We start from the raw sequence: 26,308 nt of genomic DNA, 5'->3' as shown, positions 1-26,308 counted from the left end.
CCCGTTAGTGATTCCCAGCCCTACTCACCCTTCCCGTTAGTGATTCCCAGCCCTACTCACCCTTCCCGTTAGTGATTCCCAGCCCTACTCACCCTTCCCGTTAGTGATTCCCAGCCCTACTCATTCCCGTTAGCGATTCCCAGCCCTACTCATCATTCCCAGTGAGAAGTAGTGAGGGGCTTTTCTTCACCTCCATTTGCAGGACCTGCTGCAGTCGCTCCATGATGACCAGTGTGGTCTTCTGCACCGCTGGGTAACAATCCTTCGCACTGTTCTTCACGATCTCCATCAGGGCCTCGTACGCGGCACTGCGCAGGTTATTCTGATGCCCATCGGGCCTGCCAACAGAGAGCACGCTGAGCCTCAGAACTGAGCCGCAGAGAAGAGGGTAACCAGAGAAGAAGAGGGTAACCAGAGAAGAAGAGGGTAACCAGAGAAGAAGAGGATAGCCAGCGAAGAAGAGGATAGCCAGAGAAGAAGAGGATAGCCAGAGAAGAAGAGGATAGCCAGAGAAGAAGAGGATAGCCAGAGAAGAAGAGGATAGCCAGAGAAGAAGAGGGTAGCCAGAGAAGAAGAGGATAGCCAGAGAAGAAGAGGATAGCCAGAGAAGAAGAGGATAGCCAGAGAAGAAGAGGGTAACCAGAGAAGAAGAGGATAGCCAGAGAAGAAGAGGGTAACCAGAGAAGAAGAGGATAGCCAGAGAAGAAGAGGATAACCAGATCATATTCACCTGCCCTGGGATTATGACTGCGGGTTATCTGGGACTATGACTCAAAACATATCGGCCGAAAATAGGGAACACTTTGATGGACTATTCCTTATGTTGAGATATTTAATATCTTAAATTATGACATCAAGTAATAACATTACTGGCCCTTTTTACACCAGGTATTACAATGCGTTTTTGGTGATCGGATCACAAGTCGTCATGGCTAAATACAGCTGGAAATGGAGTCTAACCCGACACGTTCTGGACGGCAGCGTCCCTAACCCGACCCGTTCTGGACGGCAGCGTCCCTAACCCGACCCGTTCTGGACGGCAGCGTCCCTGACCCGACCCGTTCTGGACGGCAGCGTCCCTAACCCAACCCGTTCTGGACGGCAGCGTCCCTGACCCGACCCGTTCTGGACGGCAGCGTCCCTGACCCGACCCGTTCTGGACGGCAGCGTCCCTGACCCGACCCGTTCTGGACGGCAGCGTCCCTGACCCGACCCGTTCTGGTCGGCAGCATCCCTGACCCGCCCCGTTCTGGTCGGCAGCATCCCTGACCCGACCCGTTCTGGACGGCAGCGTCCCTAACCCGACCCGTTCTGGACGGCAGCGTCCCTAACCCGACCCGTTCTGGACGGCAGCGTCGATAACCCGACCCATTCTGCACGGCAGCGTCCCTAACCCGACCCGTTCTGGACGGCAGCGTCCCTAACCCGACCCGTTCTGGACGGCAGCGTCCCTAACCCGACCCGTTCTGGACGGCAGCGTCCCTAACCCGACCCGTTCTGGACGGCAGCGCACCTAACCCGACCCGTTCTGGACGGCAGCGTCCCTAACCCGACCCGTTCTGGACGGCAGCGTCCCTAACCCGACCCGTTCTGGACGGCAGCGTCCCTAACCCGACCCGTTCTGGACGGCAGCGTCCCTAACCCGACACGTTCTGGACGGCAGCATCCCTAACCCGACCCGTTCTGGACGGCAGCGTCCCTAACCCGACCCGTTCTGGACGGCAGCGTCCCTAACCCGACCCGTTCTGGACGGCAGCGTCGATAACCCGACCCATTCTGGACGGCAGCGTCCCTAACCCGACCCGTTCTGGACGGCAGCGTCCCTAACCCGACCCGTTCTGGACGGCAGCGTCCCTAACCCGACCCGTTCTGGACGGCAGCGTCCCTAACCCGACCCGTTCTGGACGGCAGCGTCCCTAACCCGACCCGTTCTGGACGGCAGTAACAAGATGGTGTCTGAAGCTAATGCACTTCCTTATCCTAACCCTTACTGAAAGAAAATTTGAGTTTATTTTGCACAAGTTAATGAAACTCGAGGTGTTGGGTTAGCTGTTGAGGTGTTGGGTTACCTGTCTGTGGTCTCCAGCAGCTTCTGCACGATGAGCTCGAAGGACGAGGACAGGCAGTAAGTGCTGGGCTCCTCCTGATCCTCGGCCGCGTCGGTGGCTTCATACGCAGCTTCAGCCAAACTAGAGAAGGCCTGAAAACAGCATCAGTGAGCCTCATCTTACAGAACCAACACACAGATCACTGCATGAGTGTGTGCAACGGGTCAGAGGCTTCGAACACTCACACTCTATATTGGATGTCTTCAACTACTACACACGTGCTTTAGAAAATACAGCACTTGATCAAATTTAGCAAATTTCTCACCAGACTGACTATAACAGTTCTAATAACGCATTCGACAGGACTGTTAGATCGTAAATAATGAACGGGAGAATGCGAGCACGGTTTCCTCAGGCTCTGTTACCTAACCCGAACCCGTTCTCAGTGCCGTCACAATAAAAGTCATAAGCGCGGCTTACGTCACTTCAGAGTTCCTACTGGCGGTGCGAATGACACCAGGAAACGTTTCTTTGGGACACATTAGTTCTCCAGGAATCACACTGGTGGCTCGTTCATAGAACTATCCGGTGCGAAAGCCCCTATTGATCTTTATGAAGTAAAGCATTAGCTTCAGCGCTGCTCATGCGACACATTGCTGGTCAGCTGAGCCCTGTAAAGTGGCGCTCAAAGTTACAGTAACTTTAACAACTTGTTCCATTACATCTATCTTTCTAACTTTGAATGAATCAGCGTTTTTGAATGTGTTCGTTGAATGAACGGTTTAATGACTCACTTAAAGATAGGGATGGGTACCGAAACCCGGTATTAAACGGCCCGGGGCTGAGTTTTGAAAGACCGCTGTATCGATAAGCTCGGACGTTATCAGTTCTGCTGTCGGTACTGGAGAAATTAAGAAAATACACGTAGGCCTTCTATTTATTATGGCTATAAAGACGTAATCTTGAACATGTTCTCGCCAGCCATTTCTATATATAATAATATTAAACCATTTGTCTGTGATGCAATTTTGCTCTTCGCAGTCCAGAAGAGAGAGAGCGATCTCTCACACGGAGCCACAGCGCGCACAACACCACAGCCCTTAATCACTGACAATGAGGACAGAACTAAACATTCAAACGTGGTTACACTTTAGATCTGGGATATTATTCTACTTCTATTTTAGATTTCGGCTTTTCAAAGATTATAAAAAGATGATATCTGAGATGAAACCAGCGATGCGCTGTCACTTCTTCCTAAAACCCAAACGCACCGTCAGAATCAGCACGATCGTGATTGTTGTAAAATGCATTCTCTACTGTTGCTATATGCGGACGCATTTAATCATTAAAAGAACGATTAAAAGCACAAAAATCAGCGCAAGAGACGCTGTTCACAAGGCGACGCGCTCCGAAATGGACTGCAACGAGACAAGACGGGTATACTTAACTTTGGGCTTCATGTGCGCATCTAAACTATCAAATATACATAAAATATAAAAATGACCAGCTCTGAGATTCACTGAAACAGTTTATTCACTGAAACAGTTTATGTCTTAAATGGACGTAAATAGTTGGGAGGAAATGATGGTGCATCGGTCATTTATTAGATCTGCACTCGGTCTTAAAGGGGCAGCGTCTAATAAACCTGTGACGATTGAGCCGTTAATGCGAATCTAACAACAAAAGGCAGAGAAAATCACTCACAGCTCTTGAATGAATAACTTAAACTTTAATAAGCATTAATCTATCTATGATAAACTATTCAGTGTTATTTTACATTTGATTACTAAATTAGATTTCTTTTCAGACAGAAACACTTACCTGAAAAGTAATTTTAGTAGACCTTCCTGAAATTAAAGCACTGTGTGTATAATTTGTATCTTTGTTTAATTGTATTATTTTTTTTAACATGTGTTTGTACTTGTTTTTGCTTATCGTATCCTATCTCATGTATATAAAACAAAAAAGCCTGCACACTGCTGCATAACAAATAGATATTTTATTCGTTTTGTTAAAGCATTGCTTTTTCTTTTGCTATAGATATTTTACATTTCAAAATATAAAGCAAATGTTAATTACCCGAATGTAAAAAAATAAAAAGAACCGATAAGAATACCGTTAAAGTACCGGATCGATACGCAGTAACCGTAAGAGTAGTAATACCGTTAAAACCTTAAGGATACCCATCCCTACTTAAAGAGTCCCTTGCTTCCTACTGGCGTAACACTGTAACTGCACTGACTGCCTGTGTAGAGACCAGTGCTAACACCAGTGAAATATCAGCACAAAGCCTCTCGTCCAATCAGACTTCAGGATCGGAACGGTTATAATCAGTAATGTGGATATGCGAGATTTAATACGCAGTATTTTGACTGAACTGCTACTATAGCGGCTACACGAGATCAGAACACATTTGATCATTTCTTGGGTAAAGAAAGTCAGTTTCCGATATACGTTTCTACTGCATCCCATGCGCACTTCAGTAAGCCACAGGACGCTGGTCAATGATTATACATGCCACGAGAAATCTAGCGGTGTTGTTTGGTTATGGAAACGTGTTATTATCAGTTTTCCTTTATTCCTAACCAATTTCAATTAACCAGATTATGCAGAAGATGACGGTGTATGTGGTCAAGACTGTGCATGTGAATGCGCTCACTGCCCAGTGGTCATCATGAAAGCAGTCATGTGACAGAACATAGTGTTGAAGGTGTGTGTTACCCAGCAGACGTTGGAGGCCACGCGTGGTTCGGCCCCGAGGCCCTCGATCAGGCACTGCAGGAGCGGCGCCAGATACACCTCATTAATCGCAGCCTCGGGGAGCAGGTCACAGATGCGTCCCAGCGTCCAGGCCGTCGTGTCCCGCACCACCACACTGAGGTCCTTCATCAGCTCGATGAGCGTGGGCATGGCCTACAACACACGAGAGCGTCACACACACACACACACACACACACAGAGAGCGTCACACACACACACCGAGAGCGTCTCACACACACACACCGAGAGCGTCTCACACACACACACCGAGAGCGTCACACACACACACACACCGAGAGCGTCTCACACACACACACACACACCGAGAGCGTCTCACACACACACACACACACCGAGAGCGTCTCACACACACACACCGAGAGCGTCACACACACACACACACCGAGAGCGTCACACACACACACACACCGAGAGCGTCTCACACACACACACACACACACCGAGAGCGTCTCACACACACACACACACACACACACACCGAGAGCGTCTCACACACACACACCGAGAGCGTCTCACACACACACACACACACACACACACACACACCGAGAGCGTCACACACACACACACCGAGAGCGTCACACACACACCGAGAGCGTCACACACACACACACACACACCGAGAGCATCACACACACACACCGAGAGCGTCACACACACACACCGAGAGCGTCACACACACACACCGAGAGCGTCACACACACACCGAGAGCGTCACACACACACCGAGAGCGTCACACACACACCGAGAGCGTCACACACACACCGAGAGCGTCACACACACACACACACACACACACCGAGAGCGTCACACACACACACACACACCGAGAGCGTCACACACACACACACACCGAGAGCGTCACACACACACACACACACACACCGAGAGCGTCACACACACACACACACCGAGAGCGTCACACACACACACCGAGAGCGTCACACACACACACACACACACAGAGAGCGTCTCGCACACACACACCGAGAGCGTCTCGCACACACACACCGAGAGCGTCTCGCACACACACACCGAGAGCGTCTCGCACACACACACCGAGAGCGTCTCGCACACACACCGAGAGCGTCTCACACACACACACCGAGAGCGTCACACACACAACCGAGAGCGTCACACACACACACCGAGAGCGTCTCACACACACACACACACACAGAGAGCGTCACACACACACACCGAGAGCGTCTCACACACACACACCCCGAGAGCGTCACACACACACACACACCGAGAGCGTCTCACACACACACACACACACACCGAGAGCGTCTCACACACACACACACACACACACACCGAGAGCGTCTCACACACACACACCGAGAGCGTCTCACACACACACAGAGAGCGTCTCACACACACACAGAGAGCGTCACACACACACACACCGAGAGCGTCACACACACACCGAGAGCGTCACACACACACACACACCGAGAGCGTCACACACACACCGAGAGCGTCTCACACACACACACACCGAGAGCGTCACACACACACACACACACACCGAGAGCGTCTCACACACACACACACACACCGAGAGCGTCTCACACACACACACACACACCGAGAGCGTCTCACACACACACACCGAGAGCGTCACACACACACACCGAGAGCGTCACACACACACACACCGAGAGCGTCACACACACACCGAGAGCGTCACACACACACACACACACACACCGAGAGCGTCACACACACACACCGAGAGCGTCACACACACACACCGAGAGCGTCACACACACACACCGAGAGCGTCACACACACACACCGAGAGCGTCACACACACACACACCGAGAGCGTCACACACACACCGAGAGCGTCACACACACACCGAGAGCGTCACACACACACACACACACACCGAGAGCGTCACACACACACACACACCGAGAGCGTCACACACACACACACACCGAGAGCGTCACACACACACACACACCGAGAGCGTCACACACACACACCGAGAGCGTCACACACACACACACACACACACAGAGAGCGTCTCGCACACACACACCGAGAGCGTCTCGCACACACACCGAGAGCGTCTCGCACACACACACCGAGAGCGTCTCGCACACACACACCGAGAGCGTCTCGCACACACACCGAGAGCGTCTCACACACACACACCGAGAGCGTCACACACACAACCGAGAGCGTCACACACACACACCGAGAGCGTCTCACACACACACACACACACCGAGAGCGTCTCACACACACACACACCGAGAGCGTCACACACACACACACCGAGAGCGTCTCGCACACACACCGAGAGCGTCTCACACACACACACCGAGAGCGTCTCACACACACACCGAGAGCGTCACACACACACACCGAGAGCGTCACACACACCCACCGAGAGCGTCACACACACCGAGAGCGTCACACACACACACCGAGAGCGTCTCACACACACACACACACACCGAGAGCGTCTCGCACACACACCGAGAGCGTCTCGCACACACACACCGAGAGAGTCTCACACACACACACTGAGAGCGTCTCGCACACACACACACTGAGAGCGTCTCGCACACACACACCGAGAGCGTCTCGCACACACCGAGAGCGTCTCGCACACACACACACACCGAGAGCGTCACACACACACCGAGAGCGTCACACACACGCACAACGAGAGCGTCTCGCACACACGCACAACGAGAGCGTCTCGCACACACGCACAACGAGAGCGTCTCGCACACACGCACAACGAGAGCGTCTCGCACACACGCACAACGAGAGCGTCTCGCACACACGCACAACGAGAGCGTCTCGCACACACGCACAACGAGAGCGTCTCGCACACACGCACACCGAGAGCGTCTCGCACACACGCACACCGAGAGCGTCTCGCACACACGCACACCGAGAGCGTCTCGCACACGCACACACACCGAGAGCGTCTCGCACACGCACCGAGAGCGTCTCGCACACACACACACCGAGAGCGTCTCACACACCGAGAGCGTCTCGCACACACGCACACCGAGCGTCTCGCACACACACACACACCGAGAGCGTCTCGCACACGCGCACACCGAGAGCATCTCGCACACACACACACACAGAGAGCGTCTCGCACACACACACACACCGAGAGCGTCTCGCACACGCACACACCGAGAGCGTCTCGCACACACACACACCGAGAGCGTCTCACACACCGAGAGCGTCTCGCACACGCGCACACCGAGAGCGTCACACACACACCGAGAGCGTCACACACACGCACAACGAGAGCGTCTCGCACACACACACACCGAGAGCGTCTCACACACCGAGAGCGTCTCGCACACACACACACCGAGAGCGTCACACACACACCGAGAGCGTCACACACACGCACAACGAGAGCGTCTCGCACACACGCACAACGAGAGCGTCTCGCACACACGCACAACGAGAGCGTCTCGCACACACGCACAACGAGAGCGTCTCGCACACACGCACAACGAGAGCGTCTCGCACACACGCACAACGAGAGCGTCTCGCACACACGCACAACGAGAGCGTCTCGCACACACACACACCGAGAGCGTCTCGCACACACGCACACCGAGAGCGTCTCGCACACACGCACACCGAGAGCGTCTCGCACACGCACACACACCGAGAGCGTCTCGCACACGCACACACACCGAGAGCGTCTCGCACACGCACCGAGAGCGTCTCGCACACACACACACCGAGAGCGTCTCACACACCGAGAGCGTCTCGCACACACGCACACCGAGCGTCTCGCACACACACACACACCGAGAGCGTCTCGCACACGCGCACACCGAGAGCATCTCGCACACACACACACAGAGAGCGTCTCGCACACACACACACACCGAGAGCGTCTCGCACACGCACACACCGAGAGCGTCTCGCACACACACACACCGAGAGCGTCTCACACACCGAGAGCGTCTCGCACACGCGCACACTGAGCGTCTCGCACAGGCGCACACCGAGAGCGTCTCGCACACACACACACCGAGAGCGTCTCACACACACACACACCGAGAGCGTCTCACACACCGAGAGCGTCTCGCACACGCGCACACCGAGAGCGTCTCGCACACACACACACCGAGAGCGTCTCACACACCGAGAGCGTCTCGCACACACGCACACCGAGAGCGTCTCGCGCACACCGAGAGCGTCTCGCACACACACGCACACCGAGAGCGTCGCGCACACACACGCACACCGAGAGCGTCGCGCACACACACGCACACCGAGAGCGTCGCGCACACCGAGAGCGTCACGCAGACACACCGAGAGCGTCACGTCACACACACCGAGAACGTCACGTCACACACACCTAGAGCGTCACGTCACACACACCGAGAGCGTCACGTCACACACACCGAGAGCGTCACGTCACACACACCGAGAGCGTCACGTCACACACACCGAGAGCGTCACGTCACACACACCGAGAGCGTCACGTCACACACACCGAGAGCGTCACGTCACACACACCGAGAGCGTCACGTCACACACACCGAGAGCGTCACGTCACGTCACACACACCGAGAGCGTCACGTCACACACACCGAGAGCGTCACGTCACACACACCGAGAGCGTCACGTCACACACACAGAGTGTAAACCCTTACCTGGATGACGAGTGGTTTGAGCTGGTTGAGTTCGGGACCCTCCAGAATGGACCCGAAGGCCATGACCGAGGCGTCCCGGTAGCGCCAGTCGGGGTGTTTGATGTGCTCTTTGATGAAGGGCAACACGTGTGGCACCACATCGTCCTCACAACACGTGGCTAAAAGCATCAGACACACGCCAGCGGCCTTACATGGGTTCCAGTCGTCATCGTCATCATTCTCATCCTGCAAACAGCACAGACTCCTCAGTAACATTCCCATAGAATTAACTCAAACACTACATAGCAGCAAACACTTTCATTTTTATTTCAAAGCAGTTACTCGATGCATATGACTGGAAGCTCCCCATTAGACATACGAGGACAGAGCTGGTCTTCTGTATATGAGCTGCTCCATTACATGATATACGAGTAATATAAGTGATACTTATAATTTAATAAAGCTAATAGTTCTGGTCCTGGAGGCTGAATACAGACAAATCAGCTTTACAGACGTTCACTGAACGTAAAGATACAGCACATGACACTGCTTAAAGCCCAAAGTATACTTCGGTCGTAAGCACACGTGTGCAACCTAATTTTCTGGAGACAAAGTCCACTAGATAATGCGCATGCGCTGAACGAGTCTGTCCGCACTCACAGCCAAAGGAGTATACTAGTAAAGGTGGAGGGAAACGGGGAAATGAAGTACACTCAATGCACTCTCTCTCTGGTCTCAATGCACTCTCTCTCTGGTCTCAATGCACTCTCTCTCTGGTCTCAATGCACTCCCTCTCTGGTCTCAATGCACTCCCTCTCTGGTCTCAATGCACTCTCTCTCTGGTCTCAATGCACTCTCTCTCTGGTCTCAATGCACTCTCTCTCTGGTCTCAATGCACTCTCTCTCTGGTCTCAATGCACTCCCTCTCTGGTCTCAATGCACTCTCTCTCTGGTCTCAATGCACTCCCTCTCTGGTCTCAATGCACTCCCTCTCTGGTCTCAATGCACTCTCTCTCTGGTCTCAATATACTCACTCTCTGGTCTCAATGCACTCTCTCTCTGGTCTCAATGCACTCTCTCTCTGGTCTCAATGCACTCTCTCTCTGGTCTCAATGCACTCTCTCTCTGGTCTCAATGCACTCTCTCTCTGGTCTCAATGCACTCTCTCTCTGGTCTCAATGCACTCTCTCTCTGGTCTCAATGCACTCTCTCTCTGGTCTCAATGCACTCTCTCTCTGGTCTCAATGCACTCCCTCTCTGGTCTCAATGCACTCCCTCTCTGGTCTCAATGCACTCCCTCTCTGGTCTCAATGCACTCCCTCTCTGGTCTCAATGCACTCCCTCTCTGGTCTCAATGCACTCCCTCTCTGGTCTCAATGCACTCCCTCTCTGGTCTCAATGCACTCCCTCTCTGGTCTCAATGCACTCCCTCTCTGGTCTCAATGCACTCCCTCTCTGGTCTCAATGCACTCCCTCTCTGGTCTCAATACTCACTCTCTGGTCTCAATGCACTCCCTCTCTGGTCTCAATGCACTCCCTCTCTGGTCTCAATACTCACTCTCTGGTCTCAATACTCACTCTCTGGTCTCAATACTCACTCTCTGGTCTCAATACTCACTCTCTGGTCTCAATACTCACTCTCTGGTCTCAATACTCACTCTCTGGTCTCAATACTCCCTCTCTGGTCTCAATGCACTCTCTCTTTGGTCTCAATGCACTCCCTCTCTGGTCTCAATGCACTCCCTCTCTGGTCTCAATGCACTCCCTCTCTGGTCTCAATGCACTCCCTCTCTGGTCTCAATGCACTCTCTCTCTGGTCTCAATGCACTCTCTCTCTGGTCTCAATGCACTCACTCTCTGGTCTCAATGCACTCCCTCTCTGGTCTCAATGCACTCCCTCTCTGGTCTCAATGCACTCCCTCTCTGGTCTCAATGCACTCCCTCTCTGGTCTCAATGCACTCCCTCTCTGGTCTCAATGCACTCCCTCTCTGGTCTCAATGCACTCCCTCTCTGGTCTCAATACTCACTCTCTGGTCTCAATACTCACTCTCTGGTCTCAATACTCACTCTCTGGTCTCAATGCACTCTCTCTTTGGTCTCAATGCACTCACTCTCTGGTCTCAATGCACTCACTCTCTGGTCTCAATGCACTCTCTCTCTGGTCTCAATGCACTCCCTCTCTGGTCTCAATGCACTCCCTCTCTGGTCTCAATGCACTCCCTCTCTGGTCTCAATGCACTCCCTCTCTGGTCTCAATGCACTCCCTCTCTGGTCTCAATGCACTCCCTCTCTGGTCTCAATGCACTCCCTCTCTGGTCTCAATGCACTCCCTCTCTGGTCTCAATGCACTCCCTCTCTGGTCTCAATGCACTCCCTCTCTGGTCTCAATGCACTCCCTTCTCTGGTCTCAATGCACTCCCTCTCTGGTCTCAATGCACTCCCTCTCTGGTCTCAATGCACTCCCTCTCTGGTCTCAATGCACTCCCTCTCTGGTCTCAATGCACTCACTCTCTGGTCTCAATGTACTCACTCTCTGGTCTCAGCACTCACTCTCTGGTCTCAATACTCACTCTCTGGTCTCAATACTCACTCTCTGGTCTCAATACTCACTCTCTGGTCTCAATACTCACTCTCTGGTCTCAATAGTGTCTTGTTCTCGGTTTAGGCGGTCTTGACTACAAGTCTAAGAACTACTACACGAAACATCAGTTGACCTAGCTTCGGTTTATTGTGCAGCATACATAAAGGCCAAACTACTAAACAGGAACTGTATATACAAGTTACAGAAAGTCAGTTCATGAATAAATGCATAAAAGCAGCAAAAAAGCACTCCAGTTCATGAGATTTAGAGAAAAGGCCAATTTCTACTCCATCCGCTGGCTGTGCATATCTCACTAACGTGATGTGATTTTTATTTAATTTGTTACTCAAATAACTGATAGGGTACTGTTATAGTCATGGTCATACTGTTAAATGGAATAACTAAAGGCAAACTAGTTAGTGAATGAGACTCCGCGTATTGCTCGGAGTGTGTGTGCCACTGTCTGCCAGAGATAATCAAGGAAGTCATTGCTTACACAGCTTCCACCTGGGAACCCCCGGCCACGACCAGCTTTACCTGTTTGGTGAGCGTCTGTGTGAGGATGGGCACCAGGTACTGCAGAGCTCCTTTAGCATAAAACTTGCTTGTGTGCTCTGGAGGACGACCCTGTTCAGAGGCCTGAGGACAAACGTTAACACACACATCAACAGCTGTAAAGCATTTGTTTGACTAGCAGATTGCAGATGTAATGCCAGCATCACCTCAGTGGCTTCAATGGCCAGATCCATTTCCTCGTCGCAGACGTTGGACCAAAACTCAATCCCCTGTAAGGCCACTTCATCGATGTCGCTCTTCATGGCCTCTATTGTGATCTGAACACAGAAGCTGGTGAGACACTGACATCACTGCACCACAAAGCCTGTAGTTTTGAGTTCTGCTGTCATTTTTGTTTAACAATCTTCTTAATATTTTGAATCTACATTCAATTTATGTTGTCATGTTTTTAAAATAAAACGTTCCCTACAAAGGTTACATGTTTTTGTGCTGTTTTTCTGGTCTGATGTGCCTCTTTTCCATGTGTGGAGCAAGAAACAGTCATGTGCACACAGACACAAATCGGTCTCAATAGCAGCGCTTTAGATGTCTTCCTGTTCGACACACTAACAAGATGAGTTGAACCAGGTACTTTAATTAGCGAGACATCTAAAGCATTCTGGGAGGCTCACACCAAACGCACACACCAAAGCAGTGTTTATTTCATATCTCTCTTTATTCTATTGCATTTATTTGTGCTGTTGTTTGCAATTCGTTTGTTCTTATTTTATTGACCTTTTAAAAGTTTTAAAATTTTGCACTGAAGAAAAGTTGCTGTAAATTATAGTTCTTAGAAAGAACAGATCAGAAACTGTATTTGCAGGTCACTCACAAAATAGAAAAGAAAAAAGAATAGTCCAAAAAAAAGAAAAAATTACAATTGGTGCATCTCTAATTAACAGACACAATGCCACGGTCAACTGTGGGTTCGTTCAAATAATTAACTGGCCAAACATGAGTATTCCATGTCGATGCATCACAATTTTGGGACTGATTCATCTTTCATTCTCACATTTCTCACACAGGTTGTCAGTCACAAATGAATCTTTGAAGCTTGTACGTGACCTCTGACAATTATGAACATTGTTTGTCATTCTACAAGGTATCAAGGCATGAATATAAGTATTATTCAACATCCTCATCTGCAAACTTACAGCAAACAATGCAGGGCCCATGTACGTCTCCATGTACTGATAATACAAGGACATGATCTTCACCAGGTTCTGTAACGCAGCCACTCTCACCTACAGAAACACAGAATTAGACACATGAACTGCTTCCAAAGCATCTTATATCATTAAACATACTCATGAACACTAAATTTTCAATCTCAATGTCTGTAGAGGAGATCATCAAAGTTAGATTGACACGTTCTGTATGTTAAACGAGAGGAACGCACCCTGGTGTCCGGACACTGTGTGGCTTCACAAACGACTTGCATGATGAAGTGTCTCTCAGTCTAGAGAAAGAGAAAGCAAGAGATGTGGTGATGAAAGCTCTTCACTGATGAAGCATGTCTAAAAGCATCCCAACTGGCAATACCTCCTTATCAAAGTTGGCTTTTGTGAACTCCAGTGAGTTGAGCAGTGCATTAGTGGCGGCCAGCTTGACGTTGTTGCTGGGCTCCTCCTTCCTCATGCCCTGGATGATGGCGGTCAGGATCTGGTTGGCGTTGTCCTGAAGGTGCTCTGGGTCCTGAAAGGGTTTGCCAGGTTAAATTCAATGGGCATCATGAAACAGCCCAGTAACAGAGTTATGATTATGGTTATGGCTGAAGACTCAAGATGTCCTGGCAGAGTTATGATTATGGTTATGTCTGAGGACTCACGATGTCCTGGCAGAGTTATGATTATGGTTATGTCTGAGGACTCACGATGTCCTGGCAGAGTTATGATTATGGTTATGTCTGAGGACTCACAATGTCCTGGCAGAGTTATGATTATGGTTATGTCTGAGGACTCACGATGTCCTGGCAGAGTTATGATTATGGTTATGTCTGAGGACTCACAATGTCCTGGCAGAGTTATGATTATGGTTATGTCTGAGGACTCACGATGTCCTGGCAGAGTTATGATTATGGTTATGTCTGAAGACTCACAGTGTCCTGGCAGAGTTATGATTATGGTTATGTCTGAGGACTCACAGTGTCCTGGCAGAGTTATGATTATGGTTATGTCTGAGGACTCACAATGTCCTGGCAGAGTTATGATTATGGTTATGTCTGAAGACTCACAGTGTCCTGGCAGAGTTATGATTATGGTTATGTCTGAAGACTCACAATGTCCTGGCAGAGTTATGATTATGGCTATGTCTGAAGACTCACAATGTCCTGGCAGAGTTATGATTATGGTTATGTCTGAGGACTCACGATGTCCTGGCAGAGTTATGATTATGGTTATGTCTGAGGACTCACGATGTCCTGGCAGAGTTATGATTATGGTTATGTCTGAGGACTCACGATGTCCTGGCAGAGTTATGATTATGGTTATGTCTGAGGACTCACGATGTCCTGGCAGAGTTATGATTATGGTTATGTCTGAGTACTCACGATGTCCTGGCAGAGTTATGATTATGGTTATGTCTTGAGGACTCACGATGTCCTGGCAGAGTTATGATTATGGTTATGTCTGAGGACTCACGATGTCCTGGCAGAGTTATGATTATGGTTATGTCTGAGGACTCACGATGTCCTGGCAGAGTTATGATTATGGTTATGTCTGAGGACTCACGATGTCCTGGCAGAGTTATGATTATGGTTATGTCTGAGGACTCACGATGTCCTGGCAGAGTTATGATTATGGTTATGTCTGAGTACTCACGATGTCCTGGCAGAGTTATGATTATGGTTATGTCTGAGGACTCACGATGTCCTGGCAGAGTTATGATTATGGTTATGTCTGAGGACTCACGATGTCCTGGCAGAGTTATGATTATGGTTATGTCTGAAGACTCACAGTGTCCTGGCAGAGTTATGATTATGGTTATGTCTGAAGACTCACAATGTCCTGGCAGAGTTATGATTATGGTTATGTCTGAAGACTCACGATGTCCTGGCAGAGTTATGATTATGGTTATGTCTGAGGACTCACGATGTCCTGGCAGAGTTATGATTATGGTTATGTCTGAGGACTCACGATGTCCTGGCAGAGTTATGATTATGGTTATGTCTGAGGACTCACGATGTCCTGGCAGAGTTATGATTATGGTTATGTCTGAGGACTCACGATGTCCTGGCAGAGTTATGATTATGGTTATGTCTGAGTACTCACGATGTCCTGGCAGAGTTATGATTATGGTTATGTCTGAGGACTCACGATGTCCTGGCAGAGTTATGATTATGGTTATGGTTATGTCTGAGGACTCACGATGTCCTGGCAGAGTTATGATTATGGTTATGTCTGAGGACTCACGATGTCCTGGCAGAGTTATGATTATGGTTATGTCTGAGGACTCACGATGTCCTGGCAGAGTTATGATTATGGTTATGTCTGAGGACTCACGATGTCCTGGCAGAGTTATGATTATGGTTATGTCTGAGGACTCACGATGTCCTGGCAGAGTTATGATTATGGTTATGTCTGAGGACTCACGATGTCCTGGCAGAGTTATGATTATGGTTATGTCTGAGGACTCACGATGTCCTGGCAGAGTTATGATTATGGTTATGTCTGAGGACTCACGATGTCCTGGCAGAGTTATGATTATGGTTATGTCTGAGGACTCACGATGTCCTGGCAGAGTTATGATTATGGTTATGTCTGAGGACTCACGATGTCCTGGCAGAGTTATGATTATGGTTATGTCTGAGGACTCACGATGTCCTGACAGAGTTATGATTATGGTTATGTCTGAGGACTCACGATGTCCTGGCAGAGTTATGATTATGGTTATGTCTGAGGACTCACGATGTCCTGGCAGAGTTATGATTATGGTTATGTCTGAGGACTCACGATGTCCTGGCAGAGTTATGATTATGGTTATGTCTGAGGACTCACGATGTCCTGGCAGAGTTATGATTATGGTTATGTCTGAGTACTCACGATGTCCTGGCAGAGTTATGATTATGGTTATGTCTGAGTACTCACAATGTCCTGGCAGAGTTATGATTATGGTTATGTCTGAGTACTCACGATGTCCTGGCAGAGTTATGATTATGGTTATGTCTGAGTACTCACAATGTCCTGGCAGAGTTATGATTATGGTTATGTCTGAGTACTCACGATGTCCTGGCAGAGTTATAATTATGGTTATGTCTGAGTACTCACAATGTCCTGGCAGAGTTATGATTATGGTTATGTCTGAGTACTCACGATGTCCTGGCAGAGTTATGATTATGGTTATGTCTGAGTACTCACAATGTCCTGGCAGAGTTATGATTATGGTTATGTCTGAGTACTCACGATGTCCTGGCAGAGTTATGATTATGGTTATGTCTGAGTACTCACGATGTCCTGGCAGAGTTATGATTATGGTTATGTCTGAGTACTCACGATGTCCTGGCAGAGTTATGATTATGGTTATGTCTGAGGACTCACGATGTCCTGGCAGAGTTATGATTATGGTTATGTCTGAGGACTCGCGATGTCCTGGCAGAGTTATGATTATGGTTATGTCTGAGGACTCGCAATGTCCTGGCAGAGTTATGATTATGGTTATGTCTGAGGACTCACGATGTCCTGGCAGAGTTATGATTATGGTTATGTCTGAGGACTCACGATGTCCTGGCAGAGTTATGATTATGGTTATGTCTGAGGACTCACAATGTCCTGGCAGAGTTATGATTATGGTTATGTCTGAGGACTCACGATGTCCTGGCAGAGTTATGATTATGGTTATGTCTGAGGACTCACGATGTCCTGGCAGAGTTATGATTATGGTTATGTCTGAGGACTCACGATGTCCTGGCAGAGTTATGATTATGGTTATGTCTGAGGACTCACGATGTCCTGGCAGAGTTATGATTATGGTTATGTCTGAGTACTCACGATGTCCTGGCAGAGTTATGATTATGGTTATGTCTGAGTACTCACAATGTCCTGGCAGAGTTATGATTATGGTTATGTCTGAGTACTCACGATGTCCTGGCAGAGTTATGATTATGGTTATGTCTGAGTACTCACAATGTCCTGGCAGAGTTATGATTATGGTTATGTCTGAGTACTCACGATGTCCTGGCAGAGTTATAATTATGGTTATGTCTGAGTACTCACAATGTCCTGGCAGAGTTATGATTATGGTTATGTCTGAGTACTCACGATGTCCTGGCAGAGTTATGATTATGGTTATGTCTGAGTACTCACAATGTCCTGGCAGAGTTATGATTATGGTTATGTCTGAGTACTCACGATGTCCTGGCAGAGTTATGATTATGGTTATGTCTGAGTACTCACGATGTCCTGGCAGAGTTATGATTATGGTTATGTCTGAGTACTCACGATGTCCTGGCAGAGTTATGATTATGGTTATGTCTGAGGACTCACGATGTCCTGGCAGAGTTATGATTATGGTTATGTCTGAGGACTCGCGATGTCCTGGCAGAGTTATGATTATGGTTATGTCTGAGGACTCGCAATGTCCTGGCAGAGTTATGATTATGGTTATGTCTGAGGACTCACGATGTCCTGGCAGAGTTATGATTATGGTTATGTCTGAGGACTCACGATGTCCTGGCAGAGTTATGATTATGGTTATGTCTGAGGACTCACAATGTCCTGGCAGAGTTATGATTATGGTTATGTCTGAGGACTCACGATGTCCTGGCAGAGTTATGATTATGGTTATGTCTGAGGACTCACGATGTCCTGGCAGAGTTATGATTATGGTTATGTCTGAGTACTCACGATGTCCTGGCAGAGTTATGATTATGGTTATGTCTGAGGACTCACGATGTCCTGGCAGAGTTATGATTATGGTTATGTCTGAGTACTCACGATGTCCTGGCAGAGTTATGATTATGGTTATGTCTGAGGACTCACGATGTCCTGGCAGAGTTATGATTATGGTTATGTCTGAAGACTCGCGATGTCCTGGCAGAGTTATGATTATGGTTATGTCTGAGGACTCGCAATGTCCTGGCAGAGTTATGATTATGGTTATGTCTGAGTACTCACGATGTCCTGGCAGAGTTATGATTATGGTTATGTCTGAGTACTCACAATGTCCTGGCAGAGTTATGATTATGGTTATGTCTGAGGACTCACGATGTCCTGGCAGAGTTATGATTATGGTTATGTCTGAGGACTCACAATGTCCTGGCAGAGTTATGATTATGGTTATGTCTGAGGACTCACGATGTCCTGGCAGAGTTATGATTATGGTTATGTCTGAGGACTCACAATGTCCTGGCAGAGTTATGATTATGGTTATGTCTGAGGACTCACGATGTCCTGGCAGAGTTATGATTATGGTTATGTCTGAGGACTCACAATGTCCTGGCAGAGTTATGATTATGGTTATGTCTGAGGACTCACGATGTCCTGGCAGAGTTATGATTATGATTATATCTGAAGACTCACGATGTCCTGGCAGAGTTATGATTATGATTATATCTGAAGACTCACGATGTCCTGGCAGATGTATCCGATGGCCTCGAGCGTGGACTCCTTCATGTGCTCAGTGCTGCTGGGGTCCGTCACATTGGCCACCAGCTGAGGGATGAGCTCGGGCCACTGGTTCACTGGGATCTCTGCGCACGCGATGCCAGCCACACACTGGGACGCGGAGCTGGGCCGATACGTCTCCGTTCCCAGAGTCTGCAGAACCTACGACACACAAGACCAACATGCTGAGCACTCCACAAAACAGTTAGAAATCAAAGCCGGTGAATGCCGGATCGATTGCCCGTTGACCCAACAATGGACAGCCCTACTGGAAACCAGACAAACAACATCCAAAGGTATTCTAAAGCCTTGTCTTAAAGCCTGATGCGAGTGCTGCGGTGAAGGGTTAACGCATAAAAGTAGAGACGCTTGTGATACTGATGTTGTACCGAGAGGCACGATCCTCTAATAATGATAATTAATAATTCTACATATTTATCTTTACAATTAACTCTTTCCCCACCCATGATGGAATTTTCATGTTTTCCGTGTTTCCACTGTTATACGGTAGGGGGCGCTATGAGGCGTCTTCTGAAAGAACAGAATCTCCTGATCAAAACACAGGAGAAGCAGAAACAAGCGATTGCATATGTTGGCAATGTGTGTGTAAAATAATGCAATCAATATTAAACAGCATATAAATCAAACCTGCCTAATGTTACAGAATGAAATGTAGAACCATGAAGAGGAAACTACTGAAGCTTTGAGAGTTGATGGACTAGATTGTGTTTGATCATCGTTCTGAATCTGATCTGGATCTAGTCTGACCAATTAGATTTACTCTGCAATTTTTCAAACCTTTTACTCAAAATGTTGCTTTCTTATGAAACTTACATGCATTAAAATGTTGATTAAAAAAGAATGAAGCTGAATAAAAAAGTTGTGTTTAAAAGCAGAGGCACTGTTCTTTCTTTTGATATTCATACAACAAAATATTCTGCGGGACATGAAACTTTCGTGAAGATGATCAAATGCTGGCGGTGGCTGGCAACTTTTCAAAAACGCTGGTAGGGAAAGAGTTAAAGTGTAAAATAAGTTTTAAAAACGGAGAGAAGAGTTTCACACTAAATAAAGCTGCACGAAGTGACATTTGATCATGGATTGAATGAATTAAAAAAATATTAAAATTGGACATTCCATAACCATTAATAAATGGTTAAGACAGTAAATATGTAAAACTTATGACCTTAATGTAATCTTTAGTTATAATTTGAGGATAAAAGCAACAATTAAAAGTAGTAGTTTCCATACTGGTGACACTGGCCTTGATTACTCATACCCCTTTCCCACCAAAGCATTTTGAGAGCCGGTTCGGAGCCGGTGTCTACTTGCGAACCAGTTCTTTGTGTTTCGACAGCCAAAGAACCGGTTCTCGGCCAGGAAAACTGGTTCCAAAGCGGCACCAACTCTTTGCTGGACTAGAACCAGAGAACCGTTCTTTTACCACGTCATGCTCACGGCGGGGGCTGGGGCGGGTTTAGATGTGCTCTAAACATCTTTTCTGACCGCAAAGCCAGGAGAAACATTTGCAGAAACACGATGTAGTCCGCCAGGCATAAGAAAAAAATTTGTTTGGTTCCGGTTTCCGACCGACCCTGTCAATTTATGTACGACCCAAATTTATTTTATGAGATTGGGGAAGAAATAATACAAATTAAATAAATGCACAAATAAAAAACTTTGAGGCGAACTATAATTTATGTTTTTGTACAGCACCGTATTTGTATAGCCTGTTGTCCTCCAGCAATGCTAACAAACGAGGCAGCCACGGGCGTTCACACATCGTTGTTGTCATGTAGATGCACCGCTGCGCTCGTGACAGGCCGAGTGAACGAGCAGAGATAGAGAGATATAGAGAGAGAGAGATATAGAGATATAGAGAGAGAGAGATATAGAGATATAGAGAGAGAGAGAGAGAGAGAGAGAGATATATAGAGAGAGAGAGATAGAGAGAGAGAGATATAGAGAGAGATATAGAGAGAGAGAGATATAGAGATATAGAGAGAGAGATATAGAGAGAGAGAGAGAGAGAGAGAGATATAGAGAGAGAGATATAGAGAGAGAGAGATATAGAGAGAGAGAGATATAGAGAGAGAGAGAGATATAGAGAGAGATATAGAGAGAGAGAGATATAGAGAGAGAGATATATAGAGAGAGAGAGATATAGAGAGAGATATAGAGAGAGAGAGAGATATAGAGAGAGAGAGAGATATAGAGAGAGAGAGAGAGATATAGAGATATAGAGAGAGAGAGATATAGAGAGAGAGAGAGATATAGAGAGAGAGAGAGATATAGAGAGAGAGAGAGATATAGAGAGAGAGAGATATAGAGAGAGAGATATAGATATAGAGAGAGAGAGATATAGAGAGAGAGAGATATAGAGAGAGAGAGATATAGAGAGAGAGAGATATAGAGAGAGAGAGATATAGAGAGAGAGAGATATAGAGAGAGATAGAGATATAGAGAGAGATAGAGATATAGAGAGAGATATAGAGAGAGAGAGATATAGAGAGAGAGATATAGAGAGAGAGATATAGAGAGAGAGATATAGAGAGAGAGAGAGAGATAGAGAGAGATATAGAGAGAGATATAGAGAGAGAGAGAGATATAGAGAGAGAGAGATATAGAGAGAGAGAGATATAGAGAGAGAGAGATATAGAGAGAGAGAGATATAGAGAGAGAGATATAGAGAGAGAGAGATATAGAGAGAGATAGAGATATAGAGAGAGATAGAGATATAGAGAGAGAGAGATATAGAGAGATATAGAGATATATATAGAGAGAGAGAGATATATAGAGAGAGATATATAGAGAGAGATATATAGAGAGAGAGAGATATAGAGAGAGAGAGATATAGAGAGAGAGAGATATAGAGAGAGAGAGATATAGAGAGAGAGAGATATAGAGAGAGAGAGATATAGAGAGAGAGAGATATAGAGAGAGATAGAGATATAGAGAGAGATAGAGATATAGAGAGAGATATAGAGAGAGAGAGATATAGAGAGAGAGATATAGAGAGAGAGATATAGAGAGAGAGAGAGATATAGAGAGAGATATAGAGAGAGAGAGAGATATAGAGAGAGAGAGATATAGAGAGAGAGATATAGAGAGAGAGAGATATAGAGAGAGAGAGATATAGAGAGAGAGAGATATAGAGAGAGATAGAGATATAGAGAGAGATAGAGATATAGAGAGAGAGAGATATAGAGAGATATAGAGATATATAGAGAGAGAGAGAGATATATAGAGAGAGATATATAGAGAGAGATATATAGAGAGAGAGAGATATAGAGAGAGAGAGATATAGAGAGATATAGAGAGAGAGAGAGATATATAGAGAGAGATATATAGAGAGAGAGAGATATAGAGAGAGAGAGATATAGAGAGATATAGAGAGAGAGAGAGATATATAGAGAGAGATATATAGAGAGAGATATATAGAGAGAGAGAGATATAGAGAGAGAGATATATAGAGAGAGATATATAGAGAGAGAGATATATAGAGAGAGATATATAGAGAGAGATATATAGAGAGAGAGAGATATAGAGAGAGAGATAGAGATATAGAGCCTCTCTCCCTCGCACATATTAATCAAAATAAATCGACACGATGGCAAGTTCGGAAGACTAAAGTTTAATGTGGAGCATTCAGAGATTTATTTTTTCCTGAATTACCGCTGGTTGGGAATTGTGCTAAAATACGTTGCCTTATCTTCTCTGAAAAGCGTTCCACACATTCATCTGACATATAAACCACACTTTAAAATAACGAAAAAACTATCCAGTGATGAAATGTTTTCTGTGATGACACAAATCTTGTGGGATGTCCTAACCGCCGGGATAATCACACAACGCGCACACGTCCGATAATGACACGTCCAATTCGCAAACTAATGACTCACTTGAACCGATTCGTTTTAATGAATGGTTAAAACAACTGATCTTTAATTCCAACACTGAACTCCCGAGACGTCTGACGTCCCGTTTGCCCCCGCGCACACTTTTAAAATCAGCTTGTGTGTGTGTGTAACATGCTGGGACACACAAGGTTGTAGAGTACATGTAGGCTATGTTATGAAAAAATAGAGTAGCTTTTCCATCGCTACTGTAAATAAAAATTACAAAAATAATTCCCATCCCTTGCTGCCACTGGACGGAAAAAAAAAGTCCCTACCGACCCATGACCTCAACTGACAACCAGCCGAAAGTAAACTTTTTTATGCCCCATTGTAATTGTTATGCTTGAGGTTTGCACAAGCGTTTCTAGCTAATTTTAATTTTTTAAGAAAACAGGCAGGATTTGCACCTGCCCACACTGCCAAAATAACCAAAACCTGGTTCAATGACCATGGGATTACTGTGTAATTACTGTGTGATTTTCATGTACTATTCTAATTTTCTGAGATTTAGATTTTGTGCTTTTCATAAACTGTAAGCCATAATCATCAAAATTATAACAAATAAAGGCTTGAAATATCTCACTTTGCATGTAATGAGTCTATATAATATACAAGTTTCACTTTTTGAATGGAATATGTGAAATAAATCAACTTTTTGATGATATTCTAGTTATATGACCAGCACATGTATGTGTGTGTATATATATAAATAAAAATAGAATCCTGTACAAAGTTTATTTTTAGGGAATGCCATAAGGTCTTGAGAAGTCCAATTAACACAAATCAGTTCATTTTGCACAATTCAATGAATACTTGCTCAATAGCAAGACCTGCGTTTACAGAACTCAACTATTTATGATTAAAATGTATGACTCAAACGAAGCCTGAGCTGTGCGGGACCCCTGGTCTCTAGTGTCCCGGTGTCACTGAGGGAATGCGGCCTTACGTAGTTCTTGATCTCCCTGCGCGCGCTGGAGTCGATGGCCAGCCATCTCTGCTGGTTCTGGGTCTTCACATCCGGGTCCTTCGAGGTCAGGGAGTTCTTCACCTGCAGACCCGCCGCCACTCGGGCCACCTGTGTGTTCCCGGGGTTCGCCAGCACCTTCGACAGCTCCACCAGGAACGTCGGCTGAAACAGACGTGGGTTTAGACCAGTCCTCACACTGGAGTCAGACGAGCAAGAACAAGCAGTGAAAAGAACAAGCAGTGAAGAGAGACTTGGGGCGATCTCTCCTTCACCTCGACACACACACACACGTAACATGCAAACGCACAGAAGATGCTAGACTTGTATTCAAATATGGCTCTACTTCAGCTGATCATAAACCTGCCAGAGTCTCAGTGCCAAGCTCATGACGGCACTGTAAAGGACAGGGAGGTTAGTGTCGTGATTACCGGAGTTACTAAAAGACACTGACATCACTCTTAAAATTAAGGCTCTTTTAGGAACCAAAAATGACTTTTCTGTGGCATCACTGCCAGAACCTGTATTTTAGAGACATCCAGGAACTGAGTGAAGAGTGAGAGGTCAGTGTGACAGACATCAGAGCAGTGTGTGTGTGTGTGTGTGTGTGAGAGAGAGAGTGTGTGTGTAGTGCTTCATCACCAGGTTCTCGATGGCCGCCTGCTCCAGAAACTTCTGCGCCGCTTCCAGCTCATTTCGATCTGAAAATCAACCACAATCAAGAAGAAACTCATGATCAATCACGAATGACACGCATGAAGCATCACAGCTTTCCTCTCCCGCCAAACACCCGCAAACTCACGCGTCTCAATCGCTGTGGCAAAACTGCACACACACATGCTGTGATCGGCTTCATTCCCGCCTCACACTCATCAAAAAACCCACTCGCTAGCATAACTGCAATTTACTTGAATTAAAGAGCGAGAGAAATGGCGGACACTAAAACCGAGCTTGAACTAAGAAACTTTCTGAAGCAGATAGCAATGACTGAGAACTAGCCATGCTAGCACCTAGCCACTTCCTGAGTAGCATGCTAACATGCTAATAACTTTATCAAGACTAACCTGCGCAAGCGACAAATCTCACAACATCAGCACATGTGCGGGAATATGAGGAAGGGCTTTGGGTTATTATATTTACTCAGATAATCGCATTCTCCGCCCGTGAGAGACTCAGGTCGCCGCACAGGCCGGCAAACTCCGTTTTCAAACCCGACGCGCGCAGGCTTTGACGGCTGACGCGCGCGTTTGCTGTTCTCGACGACAGTCTTTAGAAATAAAGTGCCGCTGTAAGTGTTTCAGCAGCCGTTCACACAACAGGACCAGCGCTGAGAGGCCTTCGCTATATTAACGTTAACGTTAGCCGCCCGCTAACACACACACACACAAACCCTTCGATCTAAGACCGCACGCGTGAGAAACACACACATGTGTGGATCAGACGCGTGCGGGCGAGGCTCATGTACCTGGAGACACGGTTTTCTCGAGGATTGTGATCAGCTCCATCCTGACGCGCGCAAACGCGACGAGATCTGCAGTGACGGGAACGAGGAATCGGTCGTGTAAAGTCAGAATCGCGTCCACGCCTAATAACGAGGACGAGCAGTTCTCGCGGGTATCCGCTTCTTCATCAGCCGCTGTCGCGAGGAAAAGGCCGCGCGGAACTCCCGCCTGCGAACGATATCACGCGCTGACGTCACAGTCTCCGCCCAGGCGCAGCATCATGACGCTCGCATGGTCCATGTCACAAACTGCATCATCAGTCTTACAGTTTTTCACAATTGCTAAACCTCATTATGATTAACCAAATTTCCAATAGCCTAAACCCATTTGTTGCATAAATCACTCTTTATTTAAAACCTTAAACAAGTTCAGGCAGTTAGACACCTTTTTCAAATCCCATGCACTCTATTTAAAAGAATTCTAAACACATTCTCACTCACTAAACACATAGTTGACAGCGTTTACACACAACAGGCCAAAATTGTTCACACTTATTTCTATTGATGTGATCAAACCAACTGTATGAAATATGTTGAGTATGAAATATGAAAAGTGTACAGGTGCACTGACTGATGAAATAAACAATCTGAGATGCAGAGGAGGAAGAGTATGAGTAAGAGTAATCAAACAGGCATCAAAAATTATTGGGGCCCCGCAGATTCAACTAGTAGACCTCTATAATTGTGCAGTAAAGAGGAAAGCAGACACCGTCGTTACCGACCCCTCTCATCCT

General features: G+C 47.2%; 1 protein-coding gene across 4 annotated transcripts in view; it reads right to left on the bottom strand.

Annotated features, from left to right (window-relative positions):
- Positions 1–25,789, bottom strand: part of kpnb1 (karyopherin (importin) beta 1) — a 44,813-nt gene extending 19,024 nt beyond the window's left edge. Inside the window, exons 1-13 of one of the 4 annotated variants that reach the window (XM_077233755.1) lie at positions 25,539–25,789; positions 24,716–24,774; positions 24,056–24,238; positions 19,172–19,372; positions 14,154–14,306; positions 14,011–14,070; positions 13,766–13,855; positions 12,779–12,889; positions 12,594–12,695; positions 9,496–9,720; positions 4,770–4,961; positions 2,070–2,200; positions 191–338 (exon numbers count right to left, since the gene is read on the bottom strand). In XM_077233755.1, coding sequence (XP_077089870.1) covers positions 191–338; positions 2,070–2,200; positions 4,770–4,961; positions 9,496–9,720; positions 12,594–12,695; positions 12,779–12,889; positions 13,766–13,855; positions 14,011–14,070; positions 14,154–14,306; positions 19,172–19,372; positions 24,056–24,238; positions 24,716–24,774; positions 25,539–25,578 — 1,695 coding nt within the window. In that variant the 5' untranslated portion in view covers positions 25,579–25,789. The remainder of the gene's footprint in view (positions 1–190; positions 339–2,069; positions 2,201–4,769; positions 4,962–9,495; positions 9,721–12,593; positions 12,696–12,778; positions 12,890–13,765; positions 13,856–14,010; positions 14,071–14,153; positions 14,307–19,171; positions 19,373–24,055; positions 24,239–24,715; positions 24,775–25,538) is intronic. The other 3 variants (XM_077233756.1, XM_077233757.1, XM_077233758.1) reach the window with 3 other exon arrangements.
- Between the last annotated feature and the right edge of the window lie 519 nt (positions 25,790–26,308).

The sequence above is a fragment of the Siphateles boraxobius genome, unplaced genomic scaffold (assembly GCF_051911475.1).
Source record: "Siphateles boraxobius isolate OS27281-9 unplaced genomic scaffold, OSU_SipBor_1 187, whole genome shotgun sequence".
In the NCBI taxonomy this organism is placed as follows: Eukaryota; Metazoa; Chordata; class Actinopteri; order Cypriniformes; family Leuciscidae; genus Siphateles; species Siphateles boraxobius.
This window is presented reverse-complemented; position numbering and strand designations above follow the sequence as displayed.